This window comes from Otolemur garnettii, unplaced genomic scaffold, assembly GCF_000181295.1.
Source record: "Otolemur garnettii isolate 467f Iridium unplaced genomic scaffold, OtoGar3 scaffold00245, whole genome shotgun sequence".
In the NCBI taxonomy this organism is placed as follows: Eukaryota; Metazoa; Chordata; class Mammalia; order Primates; family Galagidae; genus Otolemur; species Otolemur garnettii.
The window spans coordinates 1,093,382-1,105,250 of record NW_003852640.1 but is presented as its reverse complement, the minus strand read 5'-3'; the positions used below and the strand labels follow the sequence as shown (position 1 = coordinate 1,105,250).

At 58.7% G+C, this 11,869-nt stretch overlaps 2 protein-coding genes across 6 annotated transcripts in view; one reads left to right on the top strand and one right to left on the bottom strand.

The window, feature by feature from the left end:
• Window positions 1-4,631, top strand: part of IQANK1 (IQ motif and ankyrin repeat containing 1) — a 52,561-nt gene extending 47,930 nt beyond the window's left edge. Inside the window, exons 8-14 of the mRNA XM_023508361.1 lie at window positions 2,890-3,029; window positions 3,107-3,161; window positions 3,434-3,526; window positions 3,756-3,864; window positions 3,954-4,047; window positions 4,124-4,258; window positions 4,328-4,631. Coding sequence (XP_023364129.1) covers window positions 2,890-3,029; window positions 3,107-3,161; window positions 3,434-3,526; window positions 3,756-3,864; window positions 3,954-4,047; window positions 4,124-4,258; window positions 4,328-4,631 — 930 coding nt within the window. The remainder of the gene's footprint in view (window positions 1-2,889; window positions 3,030-3,106; window positions 3,162-3,433; window positions 3,527-3,755; window positions 3,865-3,953; window positions 4,048-4,123; window positions 4,259-4,327) is intronic.
• Window positions 4,632-4,918: 287 nt separating this feature from the next.
• The window catches only part of SCRIB (scribbled planar cell polarity protein), a 20,290-nt gene continuing 13,339 nt past the window's right edge, over window positions 4,919-11,869 (bottom strand). For 2 of the 5 annotated variants that reach the window (XM_012813059.2, XM_023508385.1), the window contains 14 exons: window positions 9,255-9,365; window positions 9,115-9,171; window positions 8,828-8,902; window positions 7,786-7,848; window positions 7,187-7,291; window positions 6,935-7,042; window positions 6,674-6,833; window positions 6,459-6,603; window positions 6,187-6,372; window positions 5,960-6,102; window positions 5,844-5,881; window positions 5,639-5,713; window positions 5,337-5,388; window positions 4,919-5,257 (listed from right to left, as the gene is read on the bottom strand). In XM_012813059.2, the coding sequence (XP_012668513.1) occupies window positions 5,112-5,257; window positions 5,337-5,388; window positions 5,639-5,713; window positions 5,844-5,881; window positions 5,960-6,102; window positions 6,187-6,372; window positions 6,459-6,603; window positions 6,674-6,833; window positions 6,935-7,042; window positions 7,187-7,291; window positions 7,786-7,848; window positions 8,828-8,902; window positions 9,115-9,171; window positions 9,255-9,365 (1,464 nt within the window). In that variant the 3' untranslated portion in view covers window positions 4,919-5,111. The remainder of the gene's footprint in view (window positions 5,258-5,336; window positions 5,389-5,638; window positions 5,714-5,843; window positions 5,882-5,959; window positions 6,103-6,186; window positions 6,373-6,458; window positions 6,604-6,673; window positions 6,834-6,934; window positions 7,043-7,186; window positions 7,292-7,785; window positions 7,849-8,827; window positions 8,903-9,114; window positions 9,172-9,254; window positions 9,366-11,869) is intronic. The other 3 variants (XM_012813060.2, XM_003802305.3, XM_003802304.3) reach the window with 3 other exon arrangements.

Genomic DNA, 11,869 nt, shown 5'->3' with positions numbered 1-11,869 from the left:
CACAGCTCACAGCAACCTCCAACTCCTGGGCTCAAGCGAGTCTCCTGCCTCAGCCTCCCAAGTAGCTGGGACCACAGGCGCCCGCCACAACACCTGGCCATTTTTTGGTTGCAGCCATCATTGTTTGGCGGGCCCGAGCTGGGGATTCAAACCTGCCACCTTAGGTGTATGTGGCTGGCGCCTTAGCCGCTTGAGCCACAGGCGCCAAGCCTCTGAGTCCTTTTATTTCTCATATTCTTTCATCACCGCTGAGCCCTGGAAAAGAATTCATGTAGTTTGAGACTGGTCTCCCACACTTGTGATTTTAAGAAAGGTGGCCAAGTTGGGCCTCACTGAGAAGGTGATACACAAGGGAAAGCTTGCATGGAGGTGAGGGGATGAGAGCTGTGCGTGTCAGGAACTTCTAGATGGGGTGGACAGGCCAGGAAGTGGGAGACAAGGAAGCTGCAGGGCACAGAAGTGGCAGGTATGGGTAGCTAGTCTGGGGCTGTTTGAGGAAATGTTAGTGGCACACTCACACAGGTTTTTAGGCAGGAAGCTTAGTGCCCCGGTGACACATGAGGGCCCTGAGGGCACCTGGCTAAGGCTCTACATCCCTGGTTTGTCTCACCTATGGCTGGCAGAGGTTGGGTACAGTTTGCAGGGTATGCAAATCAGGCAGTCTCTTGTAATGGGTTTTGTGGGGACCCCACCCCAGGCTGGGGGATAACAAGGGAGACAGCGCTGAAGGAAGAAGGCGGCTTCACACCAACTTAATGCATGAAGTCTGAGAAGCCTGGAGAGGTATACATGGTCTCATGCACCGAGTGGCGGGTTGAAGTAGTGTAGTACTGGTCCAATCTCTCAGGGGTCTTTAATGGTGCTCAAAACTAGGATTAGAGGAAATCTTCAGCTCCCAGGAGGGTGGGGGTAATCAGGAACTTAGGGTAAGTGGAGCATTCTGATAACATATATAGAAAAGGGGAGGGGGTAAGCAGGTTTTGTCACCATAGGGCAGACATCTTAACTTTTCTAATCTAAACTACTAATCAGGAGTCCAAAGCCTTAACCCACCTGTTCTGCTGATCCCCTAGTCAGGGATGCCTATTATTATTATTTTTTTGAGACAGTCTCTAGCTATTCCCCTGGATAGAATGCTGTGGCATCATAGCTCACAGCAACCTCCAACTCTTGGGCTCAAGCAATCCTCTTGCCTCAGTTTTTCTATTTTTAGTAGAGACAGAGTCTTGCTTTTGCTCAAGCTGGTCTTGAACTCCTGAGCTCAAGCAATCCTCCTGCCTCGGCCTCACAGATGCTAGGATTCCAGGCAAGAGCCACCGCACCAGGCCAGGGATGGTCAAGTTGATGTTCCCATGACTGGGCTCCCTCCAGGCTCCTCTCCTCAGGTGGTCTGGTGAGACTCTCTAGTGATCTGGGAGGAGCTGCAGGGATGATGGCCCACCTGTGTGCTTTACAGTGAATTGGAAGCCTAGTGGAGATATCAGCCTACCTACCTCCCACAGTCTCTGAATGTCTAAAAATATGCTTAATTGGGTTATATTTAAAGGAATTAGATGTGTAAAATTTTGATTTTTGCCCTGGTGGGCTTTGATCAACTAGTGCTAGGTGCCGTGAAGCAGCTATGTGTAGCTGGGGGCCAAACTGCAGGGCTGGCATTAAGCCATGGGTAGCTTGTGGATATATCCGCAGCCCTGCATGAATCTGCAGGTCCCCCAGCCTTTGCCTCCTCCACCTGCAGACTGACAGCCATGTCGGCACATACCCAGCAGGCTTCTGGGATGGCAGTTATCCCAGGCAGCATCTGTCTCTGTCTCTGCTCCTTTCTCTCCTCTTTCCCTCTAGCACATCCATAAACTCTTCCCCCTTCTGCCTAGCTCAGTCCCCATAGTGCCCACCCCAGCTGTGACTGCAGCCCTGCTCCCCTGCCCTCCCCTATCCATGTCACACCCCATCACTGCACAGATACCTGACTCGCCATTGCTCAGCTGTCATTCTTACCCAAATCCTCTGTCTGCCTCCCGTCACTCACCCCGAGCACAGTGCCCCTTTGTTCACCTCACGCTATAGCCTGAGCACTCACCCACCATCCACCAGTTTTCTCACTGACTGGTGTGTCCCGTGCCTGGTGGCTTCCCCCACCACCCTCAGGCACCTGCTTTCTTTTCCCAGGCCCGCCCTTTTAGCTCACAACTCCTCAGGCCCCTGATTCCAAGGAGAGCCTGGGTTCCAAGGAGAGCCCACCCCCACTGGCACCTAGCTGTTGGGGAGCTGGCCATACCCTGACCTCTGGACATCAGGCACCCTGGGGACCCCAGAGCACAAGCAGGTGCTGCGCGGAGGCAGAGCTCACCCACTAACAAACAGCAACTTGATCAAGGGGGGCCGGCACCAAGCAGTGGGTGGTGTGCGTCGGCCTGGGCTCTGAAGCAGCGGACCCTGAAGTTGGTTTAAATCCCTTCTCCACAAGTGATGCCAAGCTTTGATGTCGCCTCTCTGCTGGTTCACAGTGAAGCATGTCTCCTGTGCACAGTGCCATCGTCATATGTTGCCAAGTAGCCCCACGTAATGTCAGTGTAGGATGAGTCTGTGCTAGATGGGACTTTTGCACAGGGAGCTGAGGCGCCATGGGGCAGCAAATCATCTCCAGAGCAGTCAGAGCCTGTCTGAGCCACACTTCAGGGCAGGAAAGTGCCAGCTTCTCGCCCAGCTGATAGTCATCTTGTACTTGCTCAGTCTGCTCTGTGAGGATTTTGCTGAGCGCTCCAGGCTGGCAGTGTCTCTTGTTATACAGTAGGAAACATGCATTTTCCCCTCAGATGCCTCCTTCCCAGGTTGCGCAGAAGGCTCAGGAAACACCCTGAGTGCCTAATAAATGTCACCTGTTATCAGGTGGCCTCACTGGATGCAGTGGCCAGTGTGCTACAGTCATGGGACCTGAGCCTCACGGAGGTCATGCTGCAGAACATGCAGGCTGAGCAGCAGCGCCGGGCACAGGAGGCCCAGAGGCACAAGGAGGCTGAGGCCACACGGTGCAGCGGGCAGTAGGTTGGTGGCAGGGAGAAGTGGCAGGGCATCCTCTGACCCAGATCCTTCCCTCTCAACGTAGCATGACCCTCAAGGTACAACAGCTAGTCAAGGAGCAGCAGAGGTGTCACAAGGAGGTGAGCTGCGACCTCAGGGAGGAGTGAGGGGGAGGATGGGGAGCTGGGGGGGAGGACGGAAAGCCAGACAGGAAAGAGAGCAGACCTGTTGGGAGGACAGGGAAGCAGGTAGGGAGGAGGGGAGATGGGTGGGCAAGAGGATAGAAAAGTAGGTAGGGAGGAGGGGAGCCAGGTAGGGAGGAGGGGAGCTGGGGAAGAAGCTGGGCAGCTGGAGGAAGAGCCAGGAGGGAGGTACCTTGTGGGCCCTGGACCTGGCCCACCTGCCTGCCCAGCTGCACCAGGCCTACTGCGAACTCAATCGGAGGATCACAGAGCATGACAAGTGTGAGCAGAGGCGAGCAGGCAAGACGGAGCTCACCCTGCAGGTGTGGTGCCAGGCTTGCTGTGCCCTGCTTTCAGGACACCCCACCTTGTGCTGCATCAGCCCAGGTTTCTCCCCCGCAGACCTGGGGTTCTGGGCTGCCTCTTTTGTCCCCAAATGTGGGGAGCATGACCTCCTCAGGGTGGGGTGAGGTGGGAAGTTGGCACAGCAGATGTCCTTTGGAGATGGAACATGGGGCAGGGCAGGTGGTCAGTGTGGCCCCCTTCTTTCAGGCTATCAGGGACGCAGAAGCCCAAGTGGACAGGCTGCGGCAGGAGGCCCAGAAGGCTGAGGAGACACTGGCCATGGCCAGACTGGAGCTGCGCGAGCAGACACAGGAGGGTGGGCGGTTTCGGCCTGTGGGGGGCTGGCGAGGCGAGGCTCCAGGAGGGGTTGGCGTGGAAATCGCCTGCATGTTAACATCCCCACAGAGGAGGTGGTAGCACCCGGGCTGAAGTGCCAGGTCACCGAGCTGCATGATGTGCTGATGAAGGACGTGGGTGGCCGCATCCGTGCTGACGGCCGGTTAGTCAGTGCTACAGGTCAGGCCTGGGTGAGTGGGGACTTTGTGATGTGGTGGTGACCTGGTGGCTGCCCCCAGGTGGCCTCTTGTCATCGACCCTTCGGGCCAGGCGGCCACCTTCCTGCGCTACCAGGACACCAACTACGTGGACACAGTAAACCCTGAGCACCTGCGGCCTGAGAGGGTGCGGCTGGCTCTGCTGGGGGCGCTCAGGTGAGATAGCAGGCTTACCCTTGCCCCTTTTCCCCAGCGCCGCCTATCAGCCCTCCCTGTTCTCCGCAGGTATGGGAAGCCACTGGTGTTTGACCTGCGCGAGGTGGACCTATTCCCTGTGGTGCAGCAGCAGCTAGAGGCTGTGCAGCAGGGCCTGGCACAGGCACTGCTGAGCCGTGCGCTGCTGGAACGGGAGGGGTACCTGTCACTGCTGCGGCCAGCTGACGGACCTGAGTACGGGCCCACGCAGTTCCAGGAGGCACGCCTGGAGCACTTCCGCCTTTTCTTTGTCACCAGGGTTCAGTGGCCACCAGCTGAGCAGCTGCGGCTGTTGCTCCCTGTCCGCGTGCAGCTGCCCGGTGCCAGCCACTAGCAGCCACCCGAATAAAGCATATGCCCAGGCCGCCATGTCCCCATGGTCTGCGTGTCTATGCTGTGTTCCCATGGTGGGTGCACATCCATGCTGTGTGCACCACATCTAATCTGGGTCCTGAGCTCGGGCTCACAGGACACCTGGGGGGACCCGGTGGGGATGTCTGTGAGGCACATGATATGTGGTGACAGGAGGAGGGACACAGCTTGTGGGCAGACCTGGGCCCAGCCTTAGAGAACTGTAGGGGTTGGCCTGGGTGTGAGAATGGAGGGAAAGACAGACAGAGATAAAATGTAGCCAACTTTATTCTCCTTAAACCACAAAATAGAGTCTTTGGTTGTACAAACATCACTAGTTACAGTCTCGCCAAGAGGTCTTGGCCGGGGCAGGGGCAGTTAGTCAGAGGCCAGAGCTCCTGAGGGGCTCTTTAAAATGCTAACGGGTTAAAAGACAGGGCAAGTCAGGGGAGGTGCCCACCCCCTAGGAGGGCACAGGGCCCAGGCCTCGGCGCCCCGGCCGCATGGGGCGGCGGCTGCTGCACAGCCTCACGTCTTCGGGGCCCATGGTGCCCGGTGAGGGCCTGCCCAGAAGCACCAGGGCCACCTCTCCATCTTCCTCCTGTGGGCCTGTTGGGTGGGGACAGGGCAGCAGTGAGCTGAGTGCAGCTGGGCCCAGGGCGCCCACCCCCAGCTAGGCCCCACTCACCTGGGCTGGGAGACGGCTCCAGGGACCTCAGCTCCTCAGCAGAGTCCGGTGACTATGATAGGGAGAGGGGCTGCTCAGGGCCGTGCCAGAGCAGCCAGAAGCCACCCATAGGGACTTGGCTCCCTAGGTGGGGCTGCAGAGCCAGAGTGGGTCAGGGCAAGAGGGGAGGTAGGTGGGGAGGCCCCACACCTGAGGGACAGAGGGAGGTAGCAGACAGGAAGGGGGAGGACTGCAGGAGTGGACAGGCTGGGTGACAGGCACAGCAAGGGTCACGAGCAGAAAGGCCTGGAGGGCCGAGGTACCTGGATGTCACAGATAGGTCTGGAAGAAGGGAGGGCTGCAAACGCCCTGTAGTCAAACTTCTTTCCAGACAAGGGCTTGAAAGGACAGCATGAGCACAAGAGGCAGAGAGGGAGAGGAAGAGGTGAGGGCCGCAGGGGTGGGGAATCTGGACCCCCACCCATGCCTCAGGGCTCTGGGGGAGGGCAACAGCTGCTGGCTCCTCACCAGGCGTCCAGGGGAGGTGCTGGTCTGGGGACTGAGGTCTAGGGGGACAAGAAGCGGGTATTGGGAGAGGTCCATGCGGCAGGCTGAACCCCCCTCCTGTCCCTGGACACACAGACCTTCTAAGGGGGTGGGCGAGGGGGTTGGTGCAGGAGAAGGGGCCTCAGCCAGCCGCTCCAGGGGCCCCCTCTTGCTCCGGCCCTCCTGGGACTTGCTGAGAACCATCTGTGCCCGGAGGGCATCTTGCTCCAGAGACTTCATCCTGCAGAGACCAGCAGGCAGGGTGGATGACCCAGGGTGCACAGCCCCGCGAGGGCAGGGTGGGTGACCCGTATCCGGGCCTCACCTGGCTGCCCTCCAAAGTGCCCGCTTCTCGGCCTCCAGGGCACGGCGCTCGGCAGGGGACAGGGCCCGCTCAGGCAGCGGTGGCTCGGGGCTCTGCACGCGTAGCCTCTCCTGGTGGCGCCGCTCCGCTTTGGCTGTCCGCACTGGGGCAGTGCCTCCCAGGGGCAAAGGGGACGATGGGCTCTGCCTAGGGAACGGCACAGGAAAAGGGGACAGTATGAGTTGGAGGGTGGGTGGGCACCAGGGTAATCCCCGGCATGGGGCGGTGCTCACCCTCTGGAAGGGTCTGGGCCAGCCCAGGGCGGCTCATCCTCCTGTTCCTCCTCTGGGTCTTCCCTGTTTAGGGCCAGCTGCACCTTGGGCCCAGCGGCTGGCACCTCCCACAGCATCTGTGCTCTTTTCTGCTGCAGCTTGCGGGCTGGGGGTTCAGGGGAGGTCAGGCTGGGCCAGCAGGGTCCTAGAACCCTCCCTCCACCACACACCCTCACCTTCCTCCTCCTGCATCTTCCGTAGGTCATCAGCACCCACCAGGGACACACGCTTGGGGGGGCCCTCAGCCTGGGGTGTCCGCACCTCCAGTTCAAAGTATTTCTGCCGTTCACGGAAGGACAGCTGCTCTGGGGAGGCTGTGGGCCCAGGTGTTGGGGGCTGGGGGAGCAGGGCAGAGACTTGGGCAGCGCTCCTTGGGCCACCAGGCCCTCAGGGTACCCTCACAGCATGCATGGCGGCGGGTGGCCATCCCCACGTACCTGGGCAGGTGTATCCTCAGGGGGGTGTGGGGTGGGCACGGCAGCGAAGGCCCTGTAGGCCTGCTTCACACTAGCAGGGAGCTCATCCGGGGAGGACAGGGAGGGAGGCTGAGGGGCCGGGCTCACATGAGAAGTGGGCAGCTGATGCCCACCTAGTCACTGGCTGTCTCACTGCTGCCTCTGACCCCCACCCGCCATCCTGCCTAGGAAAGGGGCCCTGCTACCCCCACCCCAGTGGAATAGGGCACTCACGCAGCAGGGACCATCTCTGCCCCTGGGGGTTGGGGAGCCCCTTGGCCAGGCCTGAGCCAATGGCTGGATCACCCCGGGTTTTGTCTGAAAAGGCAGGGGCTGGGCCTGAGGAGAGCAGGGTCAGGGGTTGAGGTAGAGGTGGGGTAGGATGGTGGGGGAGAGAGAGATAGGGCCCAGGTGGGTGGCCTGGGTGGGGCTAGCATCCCCCTACCTGTGAGGAGCCGAGGCTGGAGTTGGGCTCTGAGTGGGCATTGCCTGTGCCCACTCCCACCAGCAGTACACAGATGGGGACGTTGGGGGTGAAAGACTACCAGCAAGAGGAGGGGTCGGAGAAGGCCAGAGGCCCTCAGGGATGTTGGGACTGAGACCCCACTGGGTCTTGCAGGGTTGTAACCCCTCCAGAGAAGCAGCAGCTCTGGCCAGGGAGGTGTCCACACTGTCCTCACACAAGTCTCCAAGTTAATGCAGGGAGACAGAGCCAGCCCCACTCTTGCAGGGGAGGCTTCCTCTCCCAATATCTCTCCCAAAGAAGGCACCTGCAGGCTGACACTTCAACCTCTACCCCCACCCAGAAGCTGCCTGTTACTCAGGCCACTCACCTCCTGGCTGCTGGGGGAGCAGGAGGCCTCAGCCATCTTCCCTCCAGCTGCACCAGATGGAACCTGGAGGAGCAGGACGCAGGGGTGAGGGTCAGACAAGGAGGAAGGCTCCCCCGACCTGACCACAGCCTGGGGAACTCCCCGGCCCATGGGCTTGGAAGCCCACTTGAGCCAGCAGAGGATTAGCACCTTCCCCCACAACGCTGGATCGTGGGCTGATCGGAGCTTTGCAGAGAGAGATGGGATGGGGTAAGAGCCAGAGTAAACAGAGCTGAAGGACAAGAGGGAGGCAGTGCTGGGGGTCCAGTCCCTGGTAGGACTGGCCCTCGGGATGCTGGGTGGAGCCTCTGCCCACGCCTGCCGCTGAAGCTAGAGGGAGCTAGGGTCCGAGTGGGCACTTCTGCTCAGATACCCAGCCCCAGCCTCCTCCCATACTAGGTGGCTTCCCTCTCTGGGGTGTGGCCAGAGAGGGAAGATGCCCAAAGACCCTGAGTGGGCTGAGGGCTTTGCCCCACTGCTGCTTGTGCAGTGGCCTGGCCAGGCCCAGGCCTCAGCTACTCACACTCCTGTGGGGTCTTCCAGTGGTGGCCGAATGGGCACACCCTCTGGGAGGGTTATTTATGTCTCTTGAGGGAAGAGTGGGGACTGACTTTCCTGGTGTCCACACCCAGCCCAGCTGTCAGGGCTTGGCCTCCTTCCCCGACCCCACTTGGGCCCCCACGGCCCCCTGCAGCTGCCTTGGCCTGTCATTCCAGGGCAGCTCATCCTTGCTCACCCCACCAGGAGCCCCTCTGCCTGCAGGGACAGGGCAAGGGAGATACAGAGGCCAAGGGCCTCCCTAGATTGGGGTCCTCCCATTCTCAGTGAGGAGCAGGGGCACAACAGCACACGCCCCCAGGCCTGGGCTGAGAGCTAAGGGACAAGTCGCACACCAGCCCCAGAAGCCTTCTCCAACCCCCAGAAAAGATTTTCTCCTTGACAGCCTTAGCATTCATCTTGGGGTGGATAGGTGAGCAGGACAGAGGTCACACTGGACACTGACTCTCTGCATGATGCCAGTGTTGGGCACGGCAGCCAGGGCGCGGTAGTCCAGCTTCAGGGGCTCCAGAGCCTGACCCTGGAGAACAGAGAGGATGTGGTACTAGTGGGGCTACATCTATAGCTGGGCAGGCTGCAGGGATGGACAGATGCTGCAGGGGGGGCCAGGGCCTACGGCATAGCTACCACTACCCCATGGACCGTGTCCCCCACTACAGAGCCCTGGTGAGAGGAGCAACTCAGAGTTCAGAGCCAGGGCTCTTGCTGGGGTAGGAACGACTCAACACTCACTGTAGCCTCTGCATGCTCTGGCACCCAGTGCGGGCTCTGTCCAGGGAGCTCCTTCTCCTGTGAGCAGAGCAGATGCCAGTCAGGAACCTATGGCCTTAGGCTCCCCGGATGCAGGGCTCCCAGCCACAGGCAATTCTGACCTTGCCCAAGCCCTCTGGGTTCAGCTCCCGGTCAATGGAAGAGACGCTTTCCAGGCTATCCCGCTGGCTGACGCCTGCCGCAAAGGGGTTGGCAATGACACCTGGGGACACCTGAGGGGGGGGGGTAGCTGAGGGGAGGTGCTCTGGCCTTGCAGTCCTGCCTCTGGAACACACAGTGGGCACTGTGCAGGCTGACCACATGGCCAAGGTGGCCTCCCAAAACACTGCACTACTGTCTCCACCTGAGTCCCCATCCAGAACTCTCAGTTCCTGGTGCAGCTGTGGACACAGGTCATGCTGCGTGTGGCAAGCCAGGCTGAGTCCAGTCACCCCAGAGAACTGACAGCCAGAGGGGAGGGGCACAAAGCAGCACTTCCGGATAGACAGGCTGCCATGCACCTGCAGAGTGCATGCTGAATAAAGACTCTGAAACAACAGGCATGCTGTGAGAGAAAATCACTAGCTGAGCCTGAAAGAACTGACCACCATCAAACCCCAGTGACTGGCAGGGAGGATGGGGGGAGGGGTGATGGGGAGGGGCGATTTGAGCAGGTCTGGAGGCACTTGGAATTAAGTGTCAGGATAGAGCACAGGCAGAGGGCCCTGCTCACCTCTAACCCCAAAGAGACAAAAGGGGCTGGCCCAGGCCTCTGGCACCAGCAGGGACTAGGAGAGGGGTGGAGACAGCACAATGGAAGAGCTGGCAGCATCACTCTCATGGAGGGGTGAAAGGGGTGTCTCCCCTAGCAAAGAGTGGTGTGGGCTGTGACACAGGCCCAGCTGTAGTCACTATTTACAAAATACAACTGAAGTGACACAGGAGAGGGCAAAGAGACGCTGGGCAGACCAAGCTTGGCCCAGAAAAGATAGAATCTGTACTAAAATTAAAAGCAACAGACACAGAAGGAACAAGTGAAGGGATCCTCCTCAAAAAACACACCAAGGAGGTGTTAGCAGGAGAGGAGTCTTCTACTACAGTTGTTTCTACTCGACAAATAATTATAAGGGAAAGTAAGTCTTCATCAATATTCAAAAGCTAGCTCTTAGATGAGGCTATTAAAACACAGAAACCAGCTCAGCGCCTGTGGCTCAAGTGGCTAAGGCATCAGCCACATACACCTAAGGTGGCAGGTTCAAATCCAGCCCGCCCCGCCAAACAACAATGATGTCTGCAAACATAGCCAGGCGTTGTGGTGGGCGCCTGTGGTCCCAGCTACTTGGGAGGCAGAGGCAGGAGACTCGCTTGAGCCCAGGAGTTGGAGGTTGCTGTAAGCTGTGATGCCATAACACTCTACCCAGGTGGACAGCTTGAGGCTCTGTCTCAAAAAAAAAAAAAAAAAAACCCAAAAAACACAGAAACCAAGGAGAAGCCAACTCCAGGAGAGGAGAAACATGCCTCCAGACCATGTGGGTCAGGAAGCGCACACCACCCAGATGTGCTGGGGGCTGTGCTGGATCCTATGCACAGCCCTCAGAAGTAGGCCTGCCCCTCCCCGCTGTGCAGACCCAGAGGATGAGGGGCAGACAAGCCACACACCTGCCTAAGGCCTGTGGGAAGTGAGGGAATTGTGCAGGGGCCCCAGGGCATGCTGGCCCTGGGACTCAGAGCTCGTGTTGTCACAGACACAGACACTGCTCCGGAGTGCTGGGGAGACAGGGAGGTTGCCACCCGGGAGTTAACACAGAATACAAGACAGCTTACAAATCCTGCTGGTGAGCCCTGACACTGGCATGCAGGGCTGAGTGCAAGAAAAAGGGGGTAGCTGTAAGCACCTCCTAACCCTAGAGGGGTCAGAAAGAGGTGGTCCTGTGGGGACAAGGGCCCGGACATGCCACACATCCCGATTCTTTGTGAGAAGCCCAGAATCCGGCCCTGAGTGGAGATGTCGGCTCCTCTCTCCTGTGAGCACCAAGACGGGGGATGAAACCCCCATGGGCTGAAGCACAAAGATTTGTAAAACCCAGAAATAGAGGACTCCAGAAAACTCAGCACCTGCTTCAGGTCATTTCTACAGGTGATAAATAAACACAGACAGTCTTCCAGACTTAGAAAATGTTCTAGAAGAAACTATAGAAAACATCACATTTCAAGGTGAGTCTTAAAGCTGAGCACCAGCCAAGGCTGCCACAGCACTGGAGATACAGGACAGCCCCAGAGGGGGAAGAAGGGGCCGCCGCCATTACTGCAGACAGCAGGGCTTCTACCAGGAGATTAGGCTTTATCGGAGTAGAAAACAAGAGCAACCTAGGAAGATACTTGAGAAAAATTTATCATGAAGACCATCCCAGTCCACTAATACTGACATGTTCATCTTAAAGAGAAAACACAGGACAATAGGAACTCTGAAAAGAAGAAAAAGAGTCGGTGATTTGACCGAGGGAGATCAGCTATTAAGGCTATGGGCTTGGCTCAGCGCCTGTAACTCAACGGGCTAAGGCGCCAGCCACATACACCTAAGGTGGCGGGTTCGAATCCAGCCCAGACCCACCAAACAACGACGGCTGCAACCAAAAAATAGCCGGGCGTTGTGGCGGGCACCTGTGGTCCCAGCAACTTGGGAGGCGGAGGCAGGAGACTCGCTTGAGCCCAGGAGTTGGAGGTTGCTGTGAGCTGT